Raw genomic sequence first — 26,779 nt, 5'->3', positions numbered from 1 at the left:
TATGTGTGTCTGCTGGACTAAGTGAGTGTCTAGTGATCTCTGTGTGTCTGCTGGTCTAAGTGAGTGTCTAGTGATCTCTGTGTGTCTGCTGGTCTAAGTGTGTGTTTAGTGATCTCTGTGTGTCTGCTGGTCTAAGTGAGTGTCTAGTGATCTCTGTGTGTCTGCTGGTCTAAGTGTGTGACTAGTGATATCTGTGTGTCTGCTGGTCTAAGTGAGTGACTAGTGATCTCTGTGTGTCTGCTGGTCTAAGTGAGTGTCGAGTGATATCTGTGTGTCTGCTGGTCTAAGTGTGTCTAGTGATCTCTGTGTGTCTGCTGGTCTAAGTGAGTGTCTAGTGATCTCTGTGTGTCTGCTGGTCTAAGTGTGTGTTTAGTGATCTCTGTGTGTCTGCTGGTCTAAGTGAGTGTCTAGTGATCTCTGTGTGTCTGCTGGTCTAAGTGTGTGACTAGTGATATCTGTGTGTCTGCTGGTCTAAGTGAGTGACTAGTGATCTCTGTGTGTCTGCTGGTCTAAGTGAGTGTCGAGTGATCTCTGTGTGTCTGCTGGTCTAAGTGTGTGTCTAGTGATCTATGTGTGTCTGCTAGTCTAAGTGTGTGTCTAGTGATCTCTGTGTGTCTGCTGGTTTAAGTGTGACTAGCGATCTCTGTGTGTCTGCTGGTCTAAGTGAGTGTCTAGTGATCTCTGTGTGTTTGCTGGACTAAGTGTGACTAGTGATCTCTGTGTGTCTGCTGGTCTAAGTGTGTGTCTAGTGATCTCTGTGTGTCTGCTGGTCTAAGTGAGTGTCTAGTGATGTCTGTGTGTCTGCTGGTCTAAGTGTGTGACTAGTGATCTCTGTGTGTTTGCTGGTCTAAGTGTGTCTAGTGATCTCTGTATGTCTGCTGGTCTAAGTGAGTGACTCGTGATCTCTGTATGTCTGCTGGTCTAAGTGAGTTACTAGTGATCTCTGCGTGTCTGGTGGTCTAAGTGTGTGTCTAGTGAGCTATGTGTGTCTGCTGGTCTAAGTGTGTGTCTAGTGATCTCTGTGTGTCTGCTGGTCTAAGTGAGTGTCTAGTGATCTCTGTGTGTCTGGTGGTCTAAGTGTGTGTCTAGAGATCTCTGTGTGTTTGCTGGTCTAAGTGAGTGTCTAGTGATCTCTGTGTGTCTGCTGGTCTAAGTGTGTCTAGTGATCTCTGTTTCTGCTGGTCTAAGTGTGTGTCTAGTGATCTCTGTGTGTTTGCTGGTCTAAGTGAGTTACTAGTGATCTCTGCGTGTCTGCTGGTCTAAGTGTGTGTCTAGTGATCTCTCTGTGTCTGGTGGTCTAAGCGTGTGTCTAGTGATCTCTGTGTGTTTGCTGGTCTAAGTGAGTGTCTAGTGATCTCTGTGTGTCTGCTGGTGTAAGTGTGTGACTAGTGATCTCTGTGTGTCTGCTGGTCTAAGTGAGTGTCTAGTGATCTCTGTGTTTCTGCTGGTCTAAGTGAGTGTCTAGTGATCTCTGTGTGTCTGCTGGTCTAAGTGTGTGTCTAGTGATCTCTGTGTGTCTGCTCGTCTAAGTGAGTGTCTAGTGATCTCTGCGTGTCTGTTGGTCTAAGTGAGTGTCTAGTGATCGCTGTGTGTCTGATGGTCTAAGTGAGTGTCTAGTGATCTCTGTGTGTCTGCTGGTCTAAGTGAGTGACTAGTGATCTCTGTGTGTCTGCTGGTCTAAGTGAGTGTCTAGTGATCTCTGTGTGTCTGCTGGTCTAAGTGAGTGACTAGTGATCGCTGCGTGTCTGCTGGTCTAAGTGTGTGTCTAGTGATCTCTGTGTGTCTGCTGGTCTAAGTGAGTGACTAGTGATCTTTGTGTGTCTGCTGGGCTAAGTGAGTGTCTAGTGATCTCTGTGTGTCTGCTGGTCTAAGTGAGTGTCTAGTGATCTCTGTGTGTCTGCTGGTCTAAGTGTGTGTCTAGTGATCTCTGTGTGTCTGCTGGTCTAAGTGAGTGACTAGTGATCTCTGCGTGTCTGCTGGTCTAAGTGTCTGCTGGTCTAAGTGAGTGTCTAGTGATCTCTGTGTGTCTGCTGGTCTAAGTGTGTGTCTAGTGATCTCTGTGTGTCTGCTGGTCTAAGTGAGTGTCTGATGATCTCTGTGTGTCTGCTGGTCTAAGTGTCTGCTGGTCTAAGTGAGTGTCTAGTGATCTCTGTGTGTCTGCTGGTCTAAGTGTGTGTCTAGTGATCTCTGTGTGTCTGCTGGTCTAAGTGAGTGACTAGTGATCTTTGTGTGTCTGCTGGGCTAAGTGAGTGTCTAGTGATCTCTGTGTGTCTGCTGGTCTAAGTGAGTGTCTAGTGATCTCTGTGTGTCTGCTGGTCTAAGTGTGTGTCTAGTGATCTCTGTGTGTCTGCTGGTCTAAGTGAGTGTCTAGTGATCTCTGTGTGTCTGCTGGTCTAAGTGAGTGTCTAGTGATCTCTGTGTGTCTGCTGGTCTAAGTGAGTGACTAGTGATCTCTGCGTGTCTGCTGGTCTAAGTGTCTGCTGGTCTAAGTGAGTGTCTAGTGATCTTTGTGTGTCTGCTGGTCTAAGTGTGTGTCTAGTGATCTCTGTGTGTCTGCTGGTCTAAGTGAGTGTCTAGTGCTCTCTGTGTGTCTGCTGGTCTAAGTGAGTGACTAGTGATCTATGTGTGTCTGCTGGACTAAGTGAGTGTCTAGTGATCTCTGTGTGTCTGCTGGTCTAAGTGAGTGTCTAGTGATCTCTGTGTGTCTGCTGGTCTAAGTGTGTGTTTAGTGATCTCTGTGTGTCTGCTGGTCTAAGTGAGTGTCTAGTGATCTCTGTGTGTCTGCTGGTCTAAGTGTGTGACTAGTGATATCTGTGTGTCTGCTGGTCTAAGTGAGTGACTAGTGATCTCTGTGTGTCTGCTGGTCTAAGTGAGTGTCGAGTGATATCTGTGTGTCTGCTGGTCTAAGTGTGTCTAGTGATCTCTGTGTGTCTGCTGGTCTAAGTGAGTGTCTAGTGATCTCTGTGTGTCTGCTGGTCTAAGTGTGTGTTTAGTGATCTCTGTGTGTCTGCTGGTCTAAGTGAGTGTCTAGTGATCTCTGTGTGTCTGCTGGTCTAAGTGTGTGACTAGTGATATCTGTGTGTCTGCTGGTCTAAGTGAGTGACTAGTGATCTCTGTGTGTCTGCTGGTCTAAGTGAGTGTCGAGTGATCTCTGTGTGTCTGCTGGTCTAAGTGTGTGTCTAGTGATCTATGTGTGTCTGCTAGTCTAAGTGTGTGTCTAGTGATCTCTGTGTGTCTGCTGGTTTAAGTGTGACTAGCGATCTCTGTGTGTCTGCTGGTCTAAGTGAGTGTCTAGTGATCTCTGTGTGTTTGCTGGACTAAGTGTGACTAGTGATCTCTGTGTGTCTGCTGGTCTAAGTGTGTGTCTAGTGATCTCTGTGTGTCTGCTGGTCTAAGTGAGTGTCTAGTGATGTCTGTGTGTCTGCTGGTCTAAGTGTGTGACTAGTGATCTCTGTGTGTCTGCTGGTCTAAGTGTGTCTAGTGATCTCTGTATGTCTGCTGGTCTAAGTGAGTGACTCGTGATCTCTGTATGTCTGCTGGTCTAAGTGAGTTACTAGTGATCTCTGCGTGTCTGGTGGTCTAAGTGTGTGTCTAGTGAGCTATGTGTGTCTGCTGGTCTAAGTGTGTGTCTAGTGATCTCTGTGTGTCTGCTGGTCTAAGTGAGTGTCTAGTGATCTCTGTGTGTCTGGTGGTCTAAGTGTGTGTCTAGAGATCTCTGTGTGTTTGCTGGTCTAAGTGAGTGTCTAGTGATCTCTGTGTGTCTGCTGGTCTAAGTGTGTCTAGTGATCTCTGTTTCTGCTGGTCTAAGTGTGTGTCTAGTGATCTCTGTGTGTTTGCTGGTCTAAGTGAGTTACTAGTGATCTCTGCGTGTCTGCTGGTCTAAGTGTGTGTCTAGTGATCTCTCTGTGTCTGGTGGTCTAAGCGTGTGTCTAGTGATCTCTGTGTGTTTGCTGGTCTAAGTGAGTGTCTAGTGATCTCTGTGTGTCTGCTGGTGTAAGTGTGTGACTAGTGATCTCTGTGTGTCTGCTGGTCTAAGTGAGTGTCTAGTGATCTCTGTGTTTCTGCTGGTCTAAGTGAGTGTCTAGTGATCTCTGTGTGTCTGCTGGTCTAAGTGTGTGTCTAGTGATCTCTGTGTGTCTGCTCGTCTAAGTGAGTGTCTAGTGATCTCTGCGTGTCTGTTGGTCTAAGTGAGTGTCTAGTGATCGCTGTGTGTCTGATGGTCTAAGTGAGTGTCTAGTGATCTCTGTGTGTCTGCTGGTCTAAGTGAGTGACTAGTGATCTCTGTGTGTCTGCTGGTCTAAGTGAGTGTCTAGTGATCTCTGTGTGTCTGCTGGTCTAAGTGAGTGACTAGTGATCGCTGCGTGTCTGCTGGTCTAAGTGTGTGTCTAGTGATCTCTGTGTGTCTGCTGGTCTAAGTGAGTGACTAGTGATCTTTGTGTGTCTGCTGGGCTAAGTGAGTGTCTAGTGATCTCTGTGTGTCTGCTGGTCTAAGTGAGTGTCTAGTGATCTCTGTGTGTCTGCTGGTCTAAGTGTGTGTCTAGTGATCTCTGTGTGTCTGCTGGTCTAAGTGAGTGACTAGTGATCTCTGCGTGTCTGCTGGTCTAAGTGTCTGCTGGTCTAAGTGAGTGTCTAGTGATCTCTGTGTGTCTGCTGGTCTAAGTGTGTGTCTAGTGATCTCTGTGTGTCTGCTGGTCTAAGTGAGTGTCTGATGATCTCTGTGTGTCTGCTGGTCTAAGTGTCTGCTGGTCTAAGTGAGTGTCTAGTGATCTCTGTGTGTCTGCTGGTCTAAGTGTGTGTCTAGTGATCTCTGTGTGTCTGCTGGTCTAAGTGAGTGACTAGTGATCTTTGTGTGTCTGCTGGGCTAAGTGAGTGTCTAGTGATCTCTGTGTGTCTGCTGGTCTAAGTGAGTGTCTAGTGATCTCTGTGTGTCTGCTGGTCTAAGTGTGTGTCTAGTGATCTCTGTGTGTCTGCTGGTCTAAGTGAGTGTCTAGTGATCTCTGTGTGTCTGCTGGTCTAAGTGAGTGTCTAGTGATCTCTGTGTGTCTGCTGGTCTAAGTGAGTGTCTAGTGATCTCTGTGTGTCTGCTGGTCTAAGTGAGTGACTAGTGATCTCTGCGTGTCTGCTGGTCTAAGTGTCTGCTGGTCTAAGTGAGTGTCTAGTGATCTTTGTGTGTCTGCTGGTCTAAGTGTGTGTCTAGTGATCTCTGTGTGTCTGCTGGTCTAAGTGAGTGTCTGATGATCTCTGTGTGTCTGCTGGTCTAAGTGAGTGTCTAGTGATCTCTGTGTGTCTGCTGGTCTAAGTGTGTCTAGTGATCTTTGTGTGTCTGCTGGTCTAAGTGTGTGTCTAGTGATCTCTGTGTGTCTGGTGGTCTAAGTGTGTGTCTAGTGATCTCTGTGTGTTTGCTGGTCTAAGTGAGTGTCTAGTGATCTCTGTGTGTCTGCTGGTCTAAGTGAGTGTCTAGTGCTCTCTGTGTGTCTGCTGGTCTAAGTGAGTGACTAGTGATCTCTGTGTGTCTGCTGGTCTAAGTGAGTGTCTAGTGCTCTCTGTGTGTCTGCTGGTCTAAGTGAGTGACTAGTGATCTCTGTGTGTCTGCTGGTCTAAGTGAGTGTCTAGTGATCTCTGTGTGTCTGCTGGTCTAAGTGAGTGACTAGTGATCTCTGTGTGTCTGCTGGTCTAAATGAGTGTCTAGTGCTCTCTGTGTGTCTGCTGGTCTAAGTGAGTGACTAGTGATCTCTGTGTGTCTGCTGGTCTAAGTGAGTGACTAGTGATCTCTGTGTGTCTGCTGGTCTAAGTGAGTGACTAGTGATCTCTGTGTGTCTGCTGGTCTAAGTGTGTCTAGTGATCTCTGTGTGTCTGCTGGTCTAAGTGAGTGTCTAGTGATCTCTGTGTGTCTGCTGGTCTAAGTGTGTCTAGTGATCTTTGTGTGTCTGCTGGTCTAAGTGTGTGTCTAGTGATCTCTGTGTGTCTGGTGGTCTAAGTGTGTGTCTAGTGATCTCTGTGTGTCTGCTGGTCTAAGTGAGTGTCTAGTGCTCTCTGTGTGTCTGCTGGTCTAAGTGAGCGACTAGTGATCTCTGTGTGTCTGCTGGTCTAAGTGAGTGTCTAGTGCTCTCTGTGTGTCTGCTGGTCTAAGTGAGTGACTAGTGATCTCTGTGTGTCTGCTGGTCTAAGTGAGTGTCTAGTGATCTCTGTGTGTCTGCTGGTCTAAGTGAGTGACTAGTGATCTCTGTGTGTCTGCTGGTCTAAGTGAGTGTCTAGTGCTCTCTGTGTGTCTGCTGGTCTAAGTGAATGACTAGTGATCTCTGTGTGTCTGCTGGTCTAAGTGAGTGACTAGTGATCTCTGTGTGTCTGCTGGTCTAAGTGAGTGACTAGTGATCTCTGTGTGTCTGCTGGTCTAAGTGTGTCTAGTGATCTCTGTGTGTCTGCTGGTCTAAGTGAGTGTCTAGTGATCTCTGTGTGTCTGCTGGTCTAAGTGTGTGTCTAGTGATCTCTGTGTGTCTGCTGGTCTAAGTGTGTCTAGTGATCTCTGTGTGTCTGCTGGTCTAAGTGTGTGTCTAGTGATCTCTGTGTGTCTGCTGGTCTAAGTGAGTGTCTAGTGATCTCTGTGTGTCTGCTGGTCTAAGTGAGTGTCTAGTGATCTCTGTGTGTCTGCTGGTCTAAGTGAGTGACTAGTGATCGCTGCGTGTCAGCTGGTCTAAGTGTGTGTCTAGTGATCTCTGTGTGTCTGCTGGTCTAAGTGAGTGACTAGTGATCTTTGTGTGTCTGCTGGGCTAAGTGAGTGTCTAGTGATCTCTGTGTGTCTGCTGGTCTAAGTGAGTGTCTAGTGATCTCTGTGTGTCTGCTGGTCTAAGTGTGTGTCTAGTGATCTCTGTGTGTCTGCTGGTCTAAGTGAGTGTCTAGTGATCTCTGTGTGTCTGCTGGTCTAAGTGAGTGTCTAGTGATCTCTGTGTGTCTGCTGGTCTAAGTGAGTGTCTAGTGATCTCTGTGTGTCTGCTGGTCTAAGTGAGTGACTAGTGATCTCTGCGTGTCTGCTGGTCTAAGTGTCTGCTGGTCTAAGTGAGTGTCTAGTGATCTCTGTGTGTCTGCTGGTCTAAGTGTGTGTCTAGTGATCTCTGTGTGTCTGCTGGTCTAAGTGAGTGTCTGATGATCTCTGTGTGTCTGCTGGTCTAAGTGAGTGTCTAGTGATCTCTGTGTGTTTGCTGGTCTAAGTGAGTGTCTAGTAATCTCTGTGTGTCTGCTGGTCTAAGTGAGTGTCTAGTGCTCTCTGTGTGTCTGCTGGTCTAAGTGAGTGACTAGTGATCTCTGTGTGTCTGCTGGTCTAAGTGAGTGTCTAGTGCTCTCTGTGTGTCTGCTGGTCTAAGTGAGTGACTAGTGATCTCTGTGTGTCTGCTGGTCTAAGTGAGTGTCTAATGATCTCTGTGTGTCTGCTGGTCTAAGTGAGTGACTAGTGATCTCTGTGTGTCTGCTGGTCTAAGTGAGTGTCTAGTGCTCTCTGTGTGTCTGCTGGTCTAAGTGAGTGACTAGTGATCTCTGTGTGTCTGCTGGTCTAAGTCAGTGACTAGTGATCTCTGTTTGTCTGCTGGTCTAAGTGAGTGACTAGTGATCTCTGTGTGTCTGCTGGTCTAAGTGTGTCTAGTGATCTCTGTGTGTCTGCTGGTCTAAGTGAGTGTCTAGTGATCTCTGTGTGTCTGCTGGTCTAAGTGTGTGTCTAGTGATCTCTGTGTGTCTGCTGGTCTATGTGTGTCTAGTGATCTCTGTGTGTCTGCTGGTCTAAGTGTGTGTCTAGTGATCTGTGTGTGTCTGCTGGTCTAAGTGAGTGACTAGTGATCTCTGTGTGTCTGCTGGTCTAAGTGTGTGTCTAGTGATCTCTGTGTGTCTGCTGGTCTAAGTGTGTCTAGTGATCTCTGTGTGTCTGCTGGTCTAAGTGAGTGTCTAGTGATATCTGTGTGTCTGCTGGTCTAAGTGTGACTAGTGATCTCTGTGTGTCTGCTGGTCTAAGTGAGTGTCTAGTTATCTCTGTGTGTCTGCTGGTCTAAGTAAGTGTCTAGTGATCTCTGTGTGTCTGCTGGTCTACGTGTGTGTCTAGTGATCTCTGTGTGTCTGCTGGTTTAAGTGTGTCTAGTGATCTCTGTGTGTCTGCTGGTCTAAGTGTGACTAGTTATCTCTGTGTGTCTGCTGGTCTAAGTGTGTGACTAGTGATCTCTGTGTCTGCTGGTCTAAGTGTGTCGAGTGATCTCTGTGTGTCTGCTGGTCTAAGTGAGTGTCTAGTGATCTCTGTGTGTCTGCTGGTCTAAGTGAGTGTCTAGTGATCTCTGTGTGTCTGCTGGTCTAAGTGTGTCTAGTGATCTCTGTGTGTCTGCTGGTCTAAGTGTGTGTCTAGTGATCTCTGTGTGTTTGCTGGTCTAAGTGAGTTACTATTGATCTCTGCGTGTCTGCTGGTCTAAGTGTGTGTCTAGTGATCTCTGTGTGTCTGCTGGTCTAAGTGAGTGTCTAGTGATCTCTGTGTGTCTGCTGGTCTAAGTGAGTGACTAGTGATCTCTGCGTGTCTGCTGGTCTAAGTGTCTGCTGGTCTAAGTGAGTGTCTAGTGATCTTTGTGTGTCTGCTGGTCTAAGTGTGTGTCTAGTGATCTCTGTGTGTCTGCTGGTCTAAGTGAGTGTCTGATGATCTCTGTGTGTCTGCTGGTCTAAGTGAGTGTCTAGTGATCTCTGTGTGTCTGCTGGTCTAAGTGTGTCTAGTGATCTTTGTGTGTCTGCTGGTCTAAGTGTGTGTCTAGTGATCTCTGTGTGTCTGGTGGTCTAAGTGTGTGTCTAGTGATCTCTGTGTGTTTGCTGGTCTAAGTGAGTGTCTAGTGATCTCTGTGTGTCTGCTGGTCTAAGTGAGTGTCTAGTGCTCTCTGTGTGTCTGCTGGTCTAAGTGAGTGACTAGTGATCTCTGTGTGTCTGCTGGTCTAAGTGAGTGTCTAGTGCTCTCTGTGTGTCTGCTGGTCTAAGTGAGTGACTAGTGATCTCTGTGTGTCTGCTGGTCTAAGTGAGTGTCTAGTGATCTCTGTGTGTCTGCTGGTCTAAGTGAGTGACTAGTGATCTCTGTGTGTCTGCTGGTCTAAATGAGTGTCTAGTGCTCTCTGTGTGTCTGCTGGTCTAAGTGAGTGACTAGTGATCTCTGTGTGTCTGCTGGTCTAAGTGAGTGACTAGTGATCTCTGTGTGTCTGCTGGTCTAAGTGAGTGACTAGTGATCTCTGTGTGTCTGCTGGTCTAAGTGTGTCTAGTGATCTCTGTGTGTCTGCTGGTCTAAGTGAGTGTCTAGTGATCTCTGTGTGTCTGCTGGTCTAAGTGTGTCTAGTGATCTTTGTGTGTCTGCTGGTCTAAGTGTGTGTCTAGTGATCTCTGTGTGTCTGGTGGTCTAAGTGTGTGTCTAGTGATCTCTGTGTGTCTGCTGGTCTAAGTGAGTGTCTAGTGCTCTCTGTGTGTCTGCTGGTCTAAGTGAGCGACTAGTGATCTCTGTGTGTCTGCTGGTCTAAGTGAGTGTCTAGTGCTCTCTGTGTGTCTGCTGGTCTAAGTGAGTGACTAGTGATCTCTGTGTGTCTGCTGGTCTAAGTGAGTGTCTAGTGATCTCTGTGTGTCTGCTGGTCTAAGTGAGTGACTAGTGATCTCTGTGTGTCTGCTGGTCTAAGTGAGTGTCTAGTGCTCTCTGTGTGTCTGCTGGTCTAAGTGAATGACTAGTGATCTCTGTGTGTCTGCTGGTCTAAGTGAGTGACTAGTGATCTCTGTGTGTCTGCTGGTCTAAGTGAGTGACTAGTGATCTCTGTGTGTCTGCTGGTCTAAGTGTGTCTAGTGATCTCTGTGTGTCTGCTGGTCTAAGTGAGTGTCTAGTGATCTCTGTGTGTCTGCTGGTCTAAGTGTGTGTCTAGTGATCTCTGTGTGTCTGCTGGTCTAAGTGTGTCTAGTGATCTCTGTGTGTCTGCTGGTCTAAGTGTGTGTCTAGTGATCTCTGTGTGTCTGCTGGTCTAAGTGAGTGTCTAGTGATCTCTGTGTGTCTGCTGGTCTAAGTGAGTGTCTAGTGATCTCTGTGTGTCTGCTGGTCTAAGTGAGTGACTAGTGATCGCTGCGTGTCAGCTGGTCTAAGTGTGTGTCTAGTGATCTCTGTGTGTCTGCTGGTCTAAGTGAGTGACTAGTGATCTTTGTGTGTCTGCTGGGCTAAGTGAGTGTCTAGTGATCTCTGTGTGTCTGCTGGTCTAAGTGAGTGTCTAGTGATCTCTGTGTGTCTGCTGGTCTAAGTGTGTGTCTAGTGATCTCTGTGTGTCTGCTGGTCTAAGTGAGTGTCTAGTGATCTCTGTGTGTCTGCTGGTCTAAGTGAGTGTCTAGTGATCTCTGTGTGTCTGCTGGTCTAAGTGAGTGTCTAGTGATCTCTGTGTGTCTGCTGGTCTAAGTGAGTGACTAGTGATCTCTGCGTGTCTGCTGGTCTAAGTGTCTGCTGGTCTAAGTGAGTGTCTAGTGATCTCTGTGTGTCTGCTGGTCTAAGTGTGTGTCTAGTGATCTCTGTGTGTCTGCTGGTCTAAGTGAGTGTCTGATGATCTCTGTGTGTCTGCTGGTCTAAGTGAGTGTCTAGTGATCTCTGTGTGTTTGCTGGTCTAAGTGAGTGTCTAGTAATCTCTGTGTGTCTGCTGGTCTAAGTGAGTGTCTAGTGCTCTCTGTGTGTCTGCTGGTCTAAGTGAGTGACTAGTGATCTCTGTGTGTCTGCTGGTCTAAGTGAGTGTCTAGTGCTCTCTGTGTGTCTGCTGGTCTAAGTGAGTGACTAGTGATCTCTGTGTGTCTGCTGGTCTAAGTGAGTGTCTAATGATCTCTGTGTGTCTGCTGGTCTAAGTGAGTGACTAGTGATCTCTGTGTGTCTGCTGGTCTAAGTGAGTGTCTAGTGCTCTCTGTGTGTCTGCTGGTCTAAGTGAGTGACTAGTGATCTCTGTGTGTCTGCTGGTCTAAGTCAGTGACTAGTGATCTCTGTTTGTCTGCTGGTCTAAGTGAGTGACTAGTGATCTCTGTGTGTCTGCTGGTCTAAGTGTGTCTAGTGATCTCTGTGTGTCTGCTGGTCTAAGTGAGTGTCTAGTGATCTCTGTGTGTCTGCTGGTCTAAGTGTGTGTCTAGTGATCTCTGTGTGTCTGCTGGTCTATGTGTGTCTAGTGATCTCTGTGTGTCTGCTGGTCTAAGTGTGTGTCTAGTGATCTGTGTGTGTCTGCTGGTCTAAGTGAGTGACTAGTGATCTCTGTGTGTCTGCTGGTCTAAGTGTGTGTCTAGTGATCTCTGTGTGTCTGCTGGTCTAAGTGTGTCTAGTGATCTCTGTGTGTCTGCTGGTCTAAGTGAGTGTCTAGTGATATCTGTGTGTCTGCTGGTCTAAGTGTGACTAGTGATCTCTGTGTGTCTGCTGGTCTAAGTGAGTGTCTAGTTATCTCTGTGTGTCTGCTGGTCTAAGTAAGTGTCTAGTGATCTCTGTGTGTCTGCTGGTCTACGTGTGTGTCTAGTGATCTCTGTGTGTCTGCTGGTTTAAGTGTGTCTAGTGATCTCTGTGTGTCTGCTGGTCTAAGTGTGACTAGTTATCTCTGTGTGTCTGCTGGTCTAAGTGTGTGACTAGTGATCTCTGTGTCTGCTGGTCTAAGTGTGTCGAGTGATCTCTGTGTGTCTGCTGGTCTAAGTGAGTGTCTAGTGATCTCTGTGTGTCTGCTGGTCTAAGTGAGTGTCTAGTGATCTCTGTGTGTCTGCTGGTCTAAGTGTGTCTAGTGATCTCTGTGTGTCTGCTGGTCTAAGTGTGTGTCTAGTGATCTCTGTGTGTTTGCTGGTCTAAGTGAGTTACTATTGATCTCTGCGTGTCTGCTGGTCTAAGTGTGTGTCTAGTGATCTCTCTGTGTCTGCTGGTCTAAGTGAGTGTCTAGTGCTCTCTGTGTGTCTGCTGGTCTAAGTGAGTGACTAGTGATCTCTGTGTGTCTGCTGGTCTAAGTCAGTGACTAGTGATCTCTGTTTGTCTGCTGGTCTAAGTGAGTGACTAGTGATCTCTGTGTGTCTGCTGGTCTAAGTGTGTCTAGTGATCTCTGTGTGTCTGCTGGTCTAAGTGAGTGTCTAGTGATCTCTGTGTGTCTGCTGGTCTAAGTGTGTGTCTAGTGATCTCTGTGTGTCTGCTGGTCTATGTGTGTCTAGTGATCTCTGTGTGTCTGCTGGTCTAAGTGTGTGTCTAGTGATCTGTGTGTGTCTGCTGGTCTAAGTGAGTGACTAGTGATCTCTGTGTGTCTGCTGGTCTAAGTGTGTGTCTAGTGATCTCTGTGTGTCTGCTGGTCTAAGTGTGTCTAGTGATCTCTGTGTGTCTGCTGGTCTAAGTGAGTGTCTAGTGATATCTGTGTGTCTGCTGGTCTAAGTGTGACTAGTGATCTCTGTGTGTCTGCTGGTCTACGTGTGTGTCTAGTGATCTCTGTGTGTCTGCTGGTTTAAGTGTGTCTAGTGATCTCTGTGTGTCTGCTGGTCTAAGTGTGACTAGTGATCTCTGTGTGTCTGCTGGTCTAAGTGTGTGACTAGTGATCTCTGTGTCTGCTGGTCTAAGTGTGTCGAGTGATCTCTGTGTGTCTGCTGGTCTAAGTGAGTGTCTAGTGATCTCTGTGTGTCTGCTGGTCTAAGTGAGTGTCTAGTGATCTCTGTGTGTCTGCTGGTCTAAGTGTGTCTAGTGATCTCTGTGTGTCTGCTGGTCTAAGTGTGTGTCTAGTGATCTCTCTGTGTCTGCTGGTCTAAGTGAGTGTCTAGTGCTCTCTGTGTGTCTGCTGGTCTAAGTGAGTGACTAGTGATCTCTGTGTGTCTGCTGGTCTAAGTCAGTGACTAGTGATCTCTGTTTGTCTGCTGGTCTAAGTGAGTGACTAGTGATCTCTGTGTGTCTGCTGGTCTAAGTGTGTCTAGTGATCTCTGTGTGTCTGCTGGTCTAAGTGAGTGTCTAGTGATCTCTGTGTGTCTGCTGGTCTAAGTGTGTGTCTAGTGATCTCTGTGTGTCTGCTGGTCTATGTGTGTCTAGTGATCTCTGTGTGTCTGCTGGTCTAAGTGTGTGTCTAGTGATCTGTGTGTGTCTGCTGGTCTAAGTGAGTGACTAGTGATCTCTGTGTGTCTGCTGGTCTAAGTGTGTGTCTAGTGATCTCTGTGTGTCTGCTGGTCTAAGTGTGTCTAGTGATCTCTGTGTGTCTGCTGGTCTAAGTGAGTGTCTAGTGATATCTGTGTGTCTGCTGGTCTAAGTGTGACTAGTGATCTCTGTGTGTCTGCTGGTCTACGTGTGTGTCTAGTGATCTCTGTGTGTCTGCTGGTTTAAGTGTGTCTAGTGATCTCTGTGTGTCTGCTGGTCTAAGTGTGACTAGTGATCTCTGTGTGTCTGCTGGTCTAAGTGTGTGACTAGTGATCTCTGTGTCTGCTGGTCTAAGTGTGTCGAGTGATCTCTGTGTGTCTGCTGGTCTAAGTGAGTTACTATTGATCTCTGCGTGTCTGCTGGTCTAAGTGTGTGTCTAGTGATCTCTCTGTGTCTGCTGGTCTAAGTGAGTGTCTAGTGCTCTCTGTGTGTCTGCTGGTCTAAGTGAGTGACTAGTGATCTCTGTGTGTCTGCTGGTCTAAGTCAGTGACTAGTGATCTCTGTTTGTCTGCTGGTCTAAGTGAGTGACTAGTGATCTCTGTGTGTCTGCTGGTCTAAGTGTGTCTAGTGATCTCTGTGTGTCTGCTGGTCTAAGTGAGTGTCTAGTGATCTCTGTGTGTCTGCTGGTCTAAGTGTGTGTCTAGTGATCTCTGTGTGTCTGCTGGTCTATGTGTGTCTAGTGATCTCTGTGTGTCTGCTGGTCTAAGTGTGTGTCTAGTGATCTGTGTGTGTCTGCTGGTCTAAGTGAGTGACTAGTGATCTCTGTGTGTCTGCTGGTCTAAGTGTGTGTCTAGTGATCTCTGTGTGTCTGCTGGTCTAAGTGTGTCTAGTGATCTCTGTGTGTCTGCTGGTCTAAGTGAGTGTCTAGTGATATCTGTGTGTCTGCTGGTCTAAGTGTGACTAGTGATCTCTGTGTGTCTGCTGGTCTACGTGTGTGTCTAGTGATCTCTGTGTGTCTGCTGGTTTAAGTGTGTCTAGTGATCTCTGTGTGTCTGCTGGTCTAAGTGTGACTAGTGATCTCTGTGTGTCTGCTGGTCTAAGTGTGTGACTAGTGATCTCTGTGTCTGCTGGTCTAAGTGTGTCGAGTGATCTCTGTGTGTCTGCTGGTCTAAGTGAGTGTCTAGTGATCTCTGTGTGTCTGCTGGTCTAAGTGAGTGTCTAGTGATCTCTGTGTGTCTGCTGGTCTAAGTGTGTCTAGTGATCTCTGTGTGTCTGCTGGTCTAAGTGTGTGTCTAGTGATCTCTCTGTGTCTGCTGGTCTAAGTGAGTGTCTAGTGCTCTCTGTGTGTCTGCTGGTCTAAGTGAGTGACTAGTGATCTCTGTGTGTCTGCTGGTCTAAGTCAGTGACTAGTGATCTCTGTTTGTCTGCTGGTCTAAGTGAGTGACTAGTGATCTCTGTGTGTCTGCTGGTCTAAGTGTGTCTAGTGATCTCTGTGTGTCTGCTGGTCTAAGTGAGTGTCTAGTGATCTCTGTGTGTCTGCTGGTCTAAGTGTGTGTCTAGTGATCTCTGTGTGTCTGCTGGTCTATGTGTGTCTAGTGATCTCTGTGTGTTTGCTGGTCTAAGTGAGTTACTATTGATCTCTGCGTGTCTGCTGGTCTAAGTGTGTGTCTAGTGATCTCTCTGTGTCTGCTGGTCTAAGTGAGTGTCTAGTGCTCTCTGTGTGTCTGCTGGTCTAAGTGAGTGACTAGTGATCTCTGTGTGTCTGCTGGTCTAAGTCAGTGACTAGTGATCTCTGTTTGTCTGCTGGTCTAAGTGAGTGACTAGTGATCTCTGTGTGTCTGCTGGTCTAAGTGTGTCTAGTGATCTCTGTGTGTCTGCTGGTCTAAGTGAGTGTCTAGTGATCTCTGTGTGTCTGCTGGTCTAAGTGTGTGTCTAGTGATCTCTGTGTGTCTGCTGGTCTATGTGTGTCTAGTGATCTCTGTGTGTCTGCTGGTCTAAGTGTGTGTCTAGTGATCTGTGTGTGTCTGCTGGTCTAAGTGAGTGACTAGTGATCTCTGTGTGTCTGCTGGTCTAAGTGTGTGTCTAGTGATCTCTGTGTGTCTGCTGGTCTAAGTGTGTCTAGTGATCTCTGTGTGTCTGCTGGTCTAAGTGAGTGTCTAGTGATATCTGTGTGTCTGCTGGTCTAAGTGTGACTAGTGATCTCTGTGTGTCTGCTGGTCTACGTGTGTGTCTAGTGATCTCTGTGTGTCTGCTGGTTTAAGTGTGTCTAGTGATCTCTGTGTGTCTGCTGGTCTAAGTGTGACTAGTGATCTCTGTGTGTCTGCTGGTCTAAGTGTGTGACTAGTGATCTCTGTGTCTGCTGGTCTAAGTGTGTCGAGTGATCTCTGTGTGTCTGCTGGTCTAAGTGAGTGTCTAGTGATCTCTGTGTGTCTGCTGGTCTAAGTGAGTGTCTAGTGATCTCTGTGTGTCTGCTGGTCTAAGTGTGTCTAGTGATCTCTGTGTGTCTGCTGGTCTAAGTGTGTGTCTAGTGATCTCTCTGTGTCTGCTGGTCTAAGTGAGTGTCTAGTGCTCTCTGTGTGTCTGCTGGTCTAAGTGAGTGACTAGTGATCTCTGTGTGTCTGCTGGTCTAAGTCAGTGACTAGTGATCTCTGTTTGTCTGCTGGTCTAAGTGAGTGACTAGTGATCTCTGTGTGTCTGCTGGTCTAAGTGTGTCTAGTGATCTCTGTGTGTCTGCTGGTCTAAGTGAGTGTCTAGTGATCTCTGTGTGTCTGCTGGTCTAAGTGTGTGTCTAGTGATCTCTGTGTGTCTGCTGGTCTATGTGTGTCTAGTGATCTCTGTGTGTCTGCTGGTCTAAGTGTGTGTCTAGTGATCTGTGTGTGTCTGCTGGTCTAAGTGAGTGACTAGTGATCTCTGTGTGTCTGCTGGTCTAAGTGTGTGTCTAGTGATCTCTGTGTGTCTGCTGGTCTAAGTGTGTCTAGTGATCTCTGTGTGTCTGCTGGTCTAAGTGAGTGTCTAGTGATATCTGTGTGTCTGCTGGTCTAAGTGTGACTAGTGATCTCTGTGTGTCTGCTGGTCTACGTGTGTGTCTAGTGATCTCTGTGTGTCTGCTGGTTTAAGTGTGTCTAGTGATCTCTGTGTGTCTGCTGGTCTAAGTGTGACTAGTGATCTCTGTGTGTCTGCTGGTCTAAGTGTGTGACTAGTGATCTCTGTGTCTGCTGGTCTAAGTGTGTCGAGTGATCTCTGTGTGTCTGCTGGTCTAAGTGAGTTACTATTGATCTCTGCGTGTCTGCTGGTCTAAGTGTGTGTCTAGTGATCTCTCTGTGTCTGCTGGTCTAAGTGAGTGTCTAGTGCTCTCTGTGTGTCTGCTGGTCTAAGTGAGTGACTAGTGATCTCTGTGTGTCTGCTGGTCTAAGTCAGTGACTAGTGATCTCTGTTTGTCTGCTGGTCTAAGTGAGTGACTAGTGATCTCTGTGTGTCTGCTGGTCTAAGTGTGTCTAGTGATCTCTGTGTGTCTGCTGGTCTAAGTGAGTGTCTAGTGATCTCTGTGTGTCTGCTGGTCTAAGTGTGTGTCTAGTGATCTCTGTGTGTCTGCTGGTCTATGTGTGTCTAGTGATCTCTGTGTGTCTGCTGGTCTAAGTGTGTGTCTAGTGATCTGTGTGTGTCTGCTGGTCTAAGTGAGTGACTAGTGATCTCTGTGTGTCTGCTGGTCTAAGTGTGTGTCTAGTGATCTCTGTGTGTCTGCTGGTCTAAGTGTGTCTAGTGATCTCTGTGTGTCTGCTGGTCTAAGTGAGTGTCTAGTGATATCTGTGTGTCTGCTGGTCTAAGTGTGACTAGTGATCTCTGTGTGTCTGCTGGTCTACGTGTGTGTCTAGTGATCTCTGTGTGTCTGCTGGTTTAAGTGTGTCTAGTGATCTCTGTGTGTCTGCTGGTCTAAGTGTGACTAGTGATCTCTGTGTGTCTGCTGGTCTAAGTGTGTGACTAGTGATCTCTGTGTCTGCTGGTCTAAGTGTGTCGAGTGATCTCTGTGTGTCTGCTGGTCTAAGTGAGTGTCTAGTGATCTCTGTGTGTCTGCTGGTCTAAGTGAGTGTCTAGTGATCTCTGTGTGTCTGCTGGTCTAAGTGTGTCTAGTGATCTCTGTGTGTCTGCTGGTCTAAGTGTGTGTCTAGTGATCTCTCTGTGTCTGCTGGTCTAAGTGAGTGTCTAGTGCTCTCTGTGTGTCTGCTGGTCTAAGTGAGTGACTAGTGATCTCTGTGTGTCTGCTGGTCTAAGTCAGTGACTAGTGATCTCTGTTTGTCTGCTGGTCTAAGTGAGTGACTAGTGATCTCTGTGTGTCTGCTGGTCTAAGTGTGTCTAGTGATCTCTGTGTGTCTGCTGGTCTAAGTGAGTGTCTAGTGATCTCTGTGTGTCTGCTGGTCTAAGTGTGTGTCTAGTGATCTCTGTGTGTCTGCTGGTCTATGTGTGTCTAGTGATCTCTGTGTGTCTGCTGGTCTAAGTGTGTGTCTAGTGATCTGTGTGTGTCTGCTGGTCTAAGTGAGTGACTAGTGATCTCTGTGTGTCTGCTGGTCTAAGTGTGTGTCTAGTGATCTCTGTGTGTCTGCTGGTCTAAGTGTGTCTAGTGATCTCTGTGTGTCTGCTGGTCTAAGTGAGTGTCTAGTGATATCTGTGTGTCTGCTGGTCTAAGTGTGACTAGTGATCTCTGTGTGTCTGCTGGTCTACGTGTGTGTCTAGTGATCTCTGTGTGTCTGCTGGTTTAAGTGTGTCTAGTGATCTCTGTGTGTCTGCTGGTCTAAGTGTGACTAGTGATCTCTGTGTGTCTGCTGGTCTAAGTGTGTGACTAGTGATCTCTGTGTCTGCTGGTCTAAGTGTGTCGAGTGATCTCTGTGTGTCTGCTGGTCTAAGTGAGTGTCTAGTGATCTCTGTGTGTCTGCTGGTCTAAGTGAGTGTCTAGTGATCTCTGTGTGTCTGCTGGTCTAAGTGTGTCTAGTGATCTCTGTGTGTCTGCTGGTCTAAGTGTGTGTCTAGTGATCTCTGTGTGTTTGCTGGTCTAAGTGAGTTACTATTGATCTCTGCGTGTCTGCTGGTCTAAGTGTGTGTCTAGTGATCTCTCTGTGTCTGGTGGTCTAAGTGTGTGTCTAGTGATCTATGTGTGTTTGCTGGTCTAAGTGAGTGTCTAGTGATCTCTGTGTGTCTGCTGGTCTAAGTGTGTGTCTAGTGATCTCTGTGTGTCTGCTGGTCTAAGTGAGTGTCTAGTGATATCTGTGTGTCTGCTGGTCTAAGTGAGTGACTAGTGATCTCTGCGTGTCTGCTGGTCTACGTGAGTTACTAGTGATCTCTGCGTGTCTGCTGGTCTAAGTGTGTGTCTAGTGATCTCTGTGTGTCTGCTGGTCTAAGTGAGTGTCTAGTGATCTCTGCGTGTCTGCTGGTCTAAGTGTGTGTCTAGTGATCTCTGTGTGTCTGCTGGTCTAAGTGTGTCTAGTGATCTCTGTGTGTCTGCTGGTCTAAGTGAGTGTCTAGTGATATCTGTGTGTCTGCTGGTCTAAGTGTGACTAGTGATCTCTATGTGTCTGCTGGTCTAAGTGAGTGTCTAGTTATCTCTGTGTGTCTGCTGGTTTAAGTAAGTGTCTAGTGATCTCTGTGTGTCTGCTGGTCTAAGTGAGTGTCTAGTGATCTCTGCGTGTCTGCTGGTCTAAGCGAGTGTCTAGTGATCTCATTGTGTCTGCTGGTCTAAGTGAGTGTCTAGTGATCTCTGCGTGTCTGCTGGTCTAAGTGTCTGCTGGTCTAAGTGAGTGTCTAGTGATCTCTGTGTGTCTGCTGGTCTAAGTGTGTGTCTAGTGATCTCTGTGTGTCTGCTGGTCTAAGCGAGTGTCTAGTGATCTCATTGTGTCTGCTGGTCTAAGTGAGTGTCTGATGATCTCTGTGTGTCTGCTGGTCTAAGTGAGTGTCTAGTGATCTCTGTGTGTCTGCTGGTCTAAGTGTGTCTAGTGATCTCTGTGTGTCTGCTGGTCTAAGTGTGTGTCTATTGATCTCTGTTTGTCTGGTGGTCTAAGTGTGTGTCTAGTGATCTCTGTGTGTTTGCTGGTCTAAGTGAGTGTCTAGTGATCTCTGTATGTCTGCTGGTCTAAGTGAGTGTCTAGTGCTCTCTGTGTGTCTGCTGGTCTAAGTGAGTGACTAGTGATCTCTGTGTGTTTGCTGGTCTAAGTGAGTGTCTAGTGCTCTCTGTGTGTCTGCTGGTCTAAGTGAGTGACTAGTGATCTCTGTGTGTCTGCTGGTCTAAGTGAGTGTCTAGTGCTCTCTGTGTGTCTGCTGGTCTAAGTGTGTCTAGTGATCTCTGTGTGTCTGCTGGTCTAAGTGAGTGTCTAGTGATATCTGTGTGTCTGCTGGTCTAAGTGTGACTAGTGATCTCTGTGTGTCTGCTGGTCTAAGTGAGTGTCTTGTTATCTCTGTGTGTCTGCTGGTCTAAGTAAGTGTCTAGTGATCTCTGTGTGTCTGCTGGTCTAATTGTGTGTCTAGTGATCTCTGTGTGTCTGCTGGTCTAATTGTGTGTCTAGTGATCTCTGTGTGTCTGCTGGTCTAAGTGAGTGTCTAGTGATCTCTGTGTTTCTGCTGCTCTAAGTGAGTGTCTAGTGATCTCTGTGTGTCTGCTGGTCTAATTGTGTGTCTAGTGATCTCTGTGTGTCTGCTGGTCTAAGTGAGTGTCTAGTGATCTCTTTGTGTCTGCTGGTCTAAGTGAGTGTCTAGTGATCTCTATGTGTCTGCTGGTCTAAGTGAGTGTCTAGTGATCTCTGTGTGTCTGCTGGTCTACGTGAGTGACTAGTGATCTCTGTGTGTCTGCTGGTCTAAGTGAGTGTCTAGTGATCTATGTGTGTCTGCTGGTCTAAGTGAGTGTCTAGTGATCTCTGTGTGTCTGCTGGTCTTAGTGTGTCTAGTGATATCTGTGTGTCTGCTGGTCTAAGTGAGTGTCTAGTGATCTCTGTGTGTCTGCTGGTCTAAGTGAGTGACTAGTGATCTCTGCGTGTCTGCTGGTCTAAGTGAGTGTCTAGTGATCTCTGTATGTCTGCTGGTCTAAGTGAGTGACTAGTGATCTCTGCGTGTCTGCTGGTCTAAGTGAGTGACTAGTGATCTCTGCGTGTCTGCTGGTCTAAGTGTGTGTCTAGTGATCTCTGTGTGTCTGCTGGTCTAAGTGAGTGTCTAGTGATCTCTGTGTGTCTGCTGGTCTAAGTGAGTGTCTAGTGATCTCTGTGTGTCTGCTGGTCTAAGTGTGTCTAGTGATCTCTGTGTGTCTGCTGTTCTAAGTGTGTGTCTAGTGATCTCTGTGTGTTTGCTGGTCTAAGTGAGTTACTAGTGATCTCTGCGTGTCTGCTGGTCTAAGTGTGTGTCTAGTGATCTCTCTGTGTCTGGTGGTCTAAGTGTGTGTCTAGTGATCTATGTGTGTTTGCTGGTCTAAGTGAGTGTCTAGTGATCTCTGTGTGTCTGCTGGTCTAAGTGTGTGTCTAGTGATCTGTGTGTGTCTGCTGGTCTAAGTGAGTGACTAGTGATCTCTGTGTGTCTGCTGGTCTAAGTGTGTGTCTAGTGATCTCTGTGTGTCTGCTGGTCTAAGTGTGTCTAGTGATCTCTGTGTGTCTGCTGGTCTAAGTGAGTGTCTAGTGATATCTGTGTGTCTGCTGGTCTAAGTGTGACTAGTGATCTCTGTGTGTCTGCTGGTCTAAGTGAGTGTCTAGTTATCTCTGTGTGTCTGCTGGTCTAAGTAAGTGTCTAGTGATCTCTGTGTGTCTGCTGGTCTACGTGTGTGTCTAGTGATCTCTGTGTGTCTGCTGGTTTAAGTGTGTCTAGTGATCTCTGTGTGTCTGCTGGTCTAAGTGTGACTAGTGATCTCTGTGTGTCTGCTGGTCTAAGTGTGTGACTAGTGATCTCTGTGTCTGCTGGTCTAAGTGTGTCGAGTGATCTCTGTGTGTCTGCTGGTCTAAGTGAGTGTCTAGTGATCTCTGTGTGTCTGCTGGTCTAAGTGAGTGTCTAGTGATCTCTGTGTGTCTGCTGGTCTAAGTGTGTCTAGTGATCTCTGTGTGTCTGCTGGTCTAAGTGTGTGTCTAGTGATCTCTGTGTGTTTGCTGGTCTAAGTGAGTTACTATTGATCTCTGCGTGTCTGCTGGTCTAAGTGTGTGTCTAGTGATCTCTCTGTGTCTGGTGGTCTAAGTGTGTGTCTAGTGATCTATGTGTGTTTGCTGGTCTAAGTGAGTGTCTAGTGATCTCTGTGTGTCTGCTGGTCTAAGTGTGTGTCTAGTGATCTCTGTGTGTCTGCTGGTCTAAGTGAGTGTCTAGTGATATCTGTGTGTCTGCTGGTCTAAGTGAGTGACTAGTGATCTCTGCGTGTCTGCTGGTCTACGTGAGTTACTAGTGATCTCTGCGTGTCTGCTGGTCTAAGTGTGTGTCTAGTGATCTCTGTGTGTCTGCTGATCTAAGTGAGTGTCTAGTGATCTCTGTGTGTCTGCTGGTCTAAGTGTGTGTCTAGTGATCTCTGCGTGTCTGCTGGTCTAAGTGTGTGTCTAGTGATCTCTGTGTGTCTGCTGGTCTAAGTGTGTCTAGTGATCTCTGTGTGTCTGCTGGTCTAAGTGAGTGTCTAGTGATATCTGTGTGTCTGCTGGTCTAAGTGTGACTAGTGATCTCTATGTGTCTGCTGGTCTAAGTGAGTGTCTAGTTATCTCTGTGTGTCTGCTGGTTTAAGTAAGTGTCTAGTGATCTCTGTGTGTCTGCTGGTCTAAGTGAGTGTCTAGTGATCTCTGCGTGTCTGCTGGTCTAAGCGAGTGTCTAGTGATCTCATTGTGTCTGCTGGTCTAAGTGAGTGTCTAGTGATCTCTGCGTGTCTGCTGGTCTAAGTGTCTGCTGGTCTAAGTGAGTGTCTAGTGATCTCTGTGTGTCTGCTGGTCTAAGTGTGTGTCTAGTGATCTCTGTGTGTCTGCTGGTCTAAGCGAGTGTCTAGTGATCTCATTGTGTCTGCTGGTCTAAGTGAGTGTCTGATGATCTCTGTGTGTCTGCTGGTCTAAGTGAGTGCCTAGTGATCTCTGTGTGTCTGCTGGTCTAAGTGTGTCTAGTGATCTCTGTGTGTCTGCTGGTCTAAGTGTGTGTCTAGTGATCTCTGTTTGTCTGGTGGTCTAAGTGTGTGTCTAGTGATCTCTGTGTGTTTGCTGGTCTAAGTGAGTGTCTAGTGATCTCTGTATGTCTGCTGGTCTAAGTGAGTGTCTAGTGCTCTCTGTGTGTCTGCTGGTCTAAGTGAGTGACTAGTGATCTCTGTGTGTTTGCTGGTCTAAGTGAGTGTCTAGTGCTCTCTGTGTGTCTGCTGGTCTAAGTGAGTGACTAGTGATCTCTGTGTGTCTGCTGGTCTAAGTGAGTGTCTAGTGCTCTCTGTGTGTCTGCTGGTCTAAGTGTGTCTAGTGATCTCTGTGTGTCTGCTGGTCTAAGTGAGTGTCTAGTGATATCTGTGTGTCTGCTGGTCTAAGTGTGACTAGTGATCTCTGTGTGTCTGCTGGTCTAAGTGAGTGTCTTGTTATCTCTGTGTGTCTGCTGGTCTAAGTAAGTGTCTAGTGATCTCTGTGTGTCTGCTGGTCTAATTGTGTGTCTAGTGATCTCTGTGTGTCTGCTGGTCTAATTGTGTGTCTAGTGATCTCTGTGTGTCTGCTGGTCTAAGTGAGTGTCTAGTGATCTCTGTGTTTCTGCTGGTCTAAGTGAGTGTCTAGTGATCTCTGTGTGTCTGCTGGTCTAATTGTGTGTCTAGTGATCTCTGTGTGTCTGCTGGTCTAAGTGAGTGTCTAGTGATCTCTTTGTGTCTGCTGGTCTAAGTGAGTGTCTAGTGATCTCTGTGTGTCTGCTGGTCTAAGTGAGTGTCTAGTGATCTCTGTGTGTCTGCTGGTCTACGTGAGTGACTAGTGATCTCTGTGTGTCTGCTGGTCTAAGTGAGTGTCTAGTGATCTCTGTGTGTCTGCTGGTCTAAGTGAGTGTCTAGTGATCTCTGTGTCTGCTGGTCTTAGTGTGTCTAGTGATATCTGTGTGTCTGCTGGTCTAAGTGAGTGTCTAGTGATCTCTGTGTGTCTGCTGGTCTAAGTGAGTGACTAGTGATCTCTGCGTGTCTGCTGGTCTAAGTGAGTGTCTAGTGATCTCTGTATGTCTGCTGGTCTAAGTGAGTGACTAGTGATCTCTGCGTGTCTGCTGGTCTAAGTGAGTGACTAGTGATCTCTGCGTGTCTGCTGGTCTAAGTGTGTGTCTAGTGATCTCTGTGTGTCTGCTGGTCTAAGTGAGTGTCTAGTGATCTCTGTGTGTCTGCTGGTCTAAGTGAGTGTCTAGTGATCTCTGTGTGTCTGCTGGTCTAAGTGTGTCTAGTGATCTCTGTGTGTCTGCTGGTCTAAGTGTGTGTCTAGTGATCTCTGTGTGTTTGCTGGTCTAAGTGAGTTACTAGTGATCTCTGCGTGTCTGCTGGTCTAAGTGTGTGTCTAGTGATCTCTCTGTGTCTGGTGGTCTAAGTGTGTGTCTAGTGATCTATGTGTGTTTGCTGGTCTAAGTGAGTGTCTAGTGATCTCTGTGTGTCTGCTGGTCTAAGTGTGTGTCTAGTGATCTCTGTGTGTCTGCTGGTCTAAGTGAGTGTCTAGTGATATCTGTGTGTCTGCTGGTCTAAGTGAGTGACTAGTGATCTCTGCGTGTCTGCTGGTCTACGTGAGTTACTAGTGATCTCTGCGTGTCTGCTGGTCTAAGTGTGTGTCTAGTGATCTCTGTGTGTCTGTTGGTCTAAGTGAGTGTCTAGTGATCTCTGTGTGTCTGCTGGTCTAAGTGTGTGTCTAGTGATCTCTGCGTGTCTGCTGGTCTAAGTGTGTGTCTAGTGATCTCTGTGTGTCTGCTGGTCTAAGTGTGTCTAGTGATCTCTGTGTGTCTGCTGGTCTAAGTGAGTGTCTAGTGATATCTGTGTGTCTGCTGGTCTAAGTGTGACTAGTGATCTCTATGTGTCTGCTGGTCTAAGTGAGTGTCTAGTTATCTCTGTGTGTCTGCTGGTCTAAGTAAGTGTCTAGTGATCTCTGTGTGTCTGCTGGTCTAAGTGAGTGTCTAGTGATCTCTGCGTGTCTGCTGGTCTAAGCGAGTGTCTAGTGATCTCATTGTGTCTGCTGGTCTAAGTGAGTGTCTAGTGATCTCTGCGTGTCTGCTGGTCTAAGTGTCTGCTGGTCTAAGTGAGTGTCTAGTGATCTCTGTGTGTCTGCTGGTCTAAGTGTGTGTCTAGTGATCTCTGTGTGTCTGCTGGTCTAAGCGAGTGTCTAGTGATCTCATTGTGTCTGCTGGTCTAAGTGAGTGTCTGATGATCTCTGTGTGTCTGCTGGTCTAAGTGAGTGTCTAGTGATCTCTGTGTGTCTGCTGGTCTAAGTGTGTCTAGTGATCTCTGTGTGTCTGCTGGTCTAAGTGAGTGTCTAGTGCTCTCTGTGTGTTTGCTGGTCTAAGTGAGTGTCTAGTGCTCTCTGTGTGTCTGCTGGTCTAAGTGAGTGACTAGTGATCTCTGTGTGTCTGCTGGTCTAAGTGAGTGTCTAGTGCTCTCTGTGTGTCTGCTGGTCTAAGTGTGTCTAGTGATCTCTGTGTGTCTGCTGGTCTAAGTGAGTGTCTAGTGATATCTGTGTGTCTGCTGGTCTAAGTGTGACTAGTGATCTCTGTGTGTCTGCTGGTCTAAGTGAGTGTCTTGTTATCTCTGTGTGTCTGCTGGTCTAAGTAAGTGTCTAGTGATCTCTGTGTGTCTGCTGGTCTAATTGTGTGTCTAGTGATCTCTGTGTGTCTGCTGGTCTAATTGTGTGTCTAGTGATCTCTGTGTGTCTGCTGGTCTAAGTGAGTGTCTAGTGATCTCTGTGTGTCTGCTGCTCTAAGTGAGTGTCTAGTGATCTCTGTGTGTCTGCTGGTCTAATTGTGTGTCTAGTGATCTCTGTGTGTCTGCTGGTCTAAGTGAGTGTCTAGTGATCTCTTTGTGTCTGCTGGTCTAAGTGAGTGTCTAGTGATCTCTGTGTGTCTGCTGGTCTAAGTGAGTGTCTAGTGATCTCTGTGTGTCTGCTGGTCTACGTGAGTGACTAGTGATCTCTGTGTGTCTGCTGGTCTAAGTGAGTGTCTAGTGATCTCTGTGTGTCTGCTGGTCTAAGTGAGTGTCTAGTGATCTCTGTGTGTCTGCTGGTCTTAGTGTGTCTAGTGATATCTGTGTGTCTGCTGGTCTAAGTGAGTGTCTAGTGATCTCTGTGTGTCTGCTGGTCTAAGTGAGTGACTAGTGATCTCTGCGTGTCTGCTGGTCTAAGTGAGTGTCTAGTGATCTCTGTATGTCTGCTGGTCTAAGTGAGTGACTAGTGATCTCTGCGTGTCTGCTGGTCTAAGTGAGTGACTAGTGATTTCTGCGTGTCTGCTGGTCTAAGTGAGTGTCTAGTGATCTCTGTATGTCTGCTGGTCTAAGTGAGTGACTAGTGATCTCTGTGTGTCTGCTGGTCTAAGTGAGTGTCTAGTGATCTCTGTGTGTCTGCTGGTCTAAGTGTGTCTAGTGATCTCTGTGTGTCTGCTGGTCTAAGTGAGTGTCTAGTGATCTCTGTGTGTCTGCTGGTCTAAGTGTGTCTAGTGATCTCTGTGTGTCTGCTGGTCTAAGTGTGTGACTAGTGATCTCTGTGTGTCTGCTGGTCTAAGTGTGTGTCTAGTGATCTCTGTGTGTCTGCTGGTCTAAGTGAGTGTCTAGTGATCTCTGTGTGTCTGCTGGTCTAAGTGAGTGTCTAGTGATCTTTGTATGTCTGCTGGTCTAAGTGAGTGTCTTGTAATCTCTGTGTGTCTGCTGGTTTTGGCGTTGTGTGCCACTGTCGCCTCTGACCGTGCAGAACATCCCCACACTGGGCACGGTGGCCATCACGATGGCGCTGCACAACTGCGACGAAGTGGACGTCGCCGGCTTCGGCTACGATATGAGCAACCTGAGCGCTCCGTTGCACTACTACGAGAGCACCAAGATGTCAGCCATCAAGGAGGTGATTCTGTGTGTGTTTCTTTGTTTGTGTATGTGCTTGTGTGCGTCCCTTAGTAGGTAGTGTAGCAGCGGTTAGCTGCGCTACATTCCCAGCGACCCGAGTTAAAATGACTACCTTGTATAGTGTGTAAACATCAGCACTAGGGAGACAAAGGCGGCTGGGCGTGGTGTTGTCCACCCACCTCGTCGTGTTTCGTACTGCCCTTCATAGGGGCTCGCTTACAGTACTTGCCCCAACAGTCTTTTCAGGCTATATGGGGGACCTTTGTCTTTGCGTGTATAGCTTGGGGCTCGTAACGCCTTCGACTTTCATTTGACTTCAGCAAAACTCACGATGGAAACAGCCGATGAAGATTGTGCTTGTGCCGGAGGCCTCGGTTGGGACAGGCTCTCCTGGCCAAACCCCATATAGCCAAGCTGCGAAACTGAAGCACTCACCCCACCCCCTCCGGGTTCTTTCAGAAACGGTTGATCCACGTCGAATGATCGAGCGCTCGCTTGCGGAGGAGAGGCTGTCCGCTCCCCAGTCGGGAGCTGCGCTGGCACCGCCTGGGCCACTGTGACAGGCTCTCATTTTTTACGCTCACATGGTTGTGGCTGTGGTCACCATGAGGGATAGACAGTCCTTCACTTGGGGCAGGAGACTGCCAAACAACAGGGAGGGGTTTTTTTTCTGAGCAAAAGACTGAAGGGGATGT

General features: G+C 47.4%; 1 protein-coding gene across 1 annotated transcript in view; it reads left to right on the top strand.

Moving 5' to 3' along the window:
• The window catches only part of LOC144726625 (CMP-N-acetylneuraminate-beta-1,4-galactoside alpha-2,3-sialyltransferase-like), a 72,291-nt gene that overhangs the window by 39,406 nt on the left and 6,106 nt on the right, over positions 1 to 26,779 (top strand). The window contains exon 8 of the mRNA XM_078605357.1: positions 25,936 to 26,082. Coding sequence (XP_078461483.1) covers positions 25,936 to 26,082 — 147 coding nt within the window. The remainder of the gene's footprint in view (positions 1 to 25,935; positions 26,083 to 26,779) is intronic.

The sequence above is a fragment of the Lampetra planeri genome, chromosome 24 (genome assembly GCF_965212315.1).
Source record: "Lampetra planeri chromosome 24, kcLamPlan1.2.h2, whole genome shotgun sequence".
Lineage (NCBI taxonomy): Eukaryota > Metazoa > Chordata > Hyperoartia > Petromyzontiformes > Petromyzontidae > Lampetra > Lampetra planeri.
Note: the sequence above shows the minus strand (reverse complement) of the source record. Positions and strands in the feature narration are given on the sequence as shown.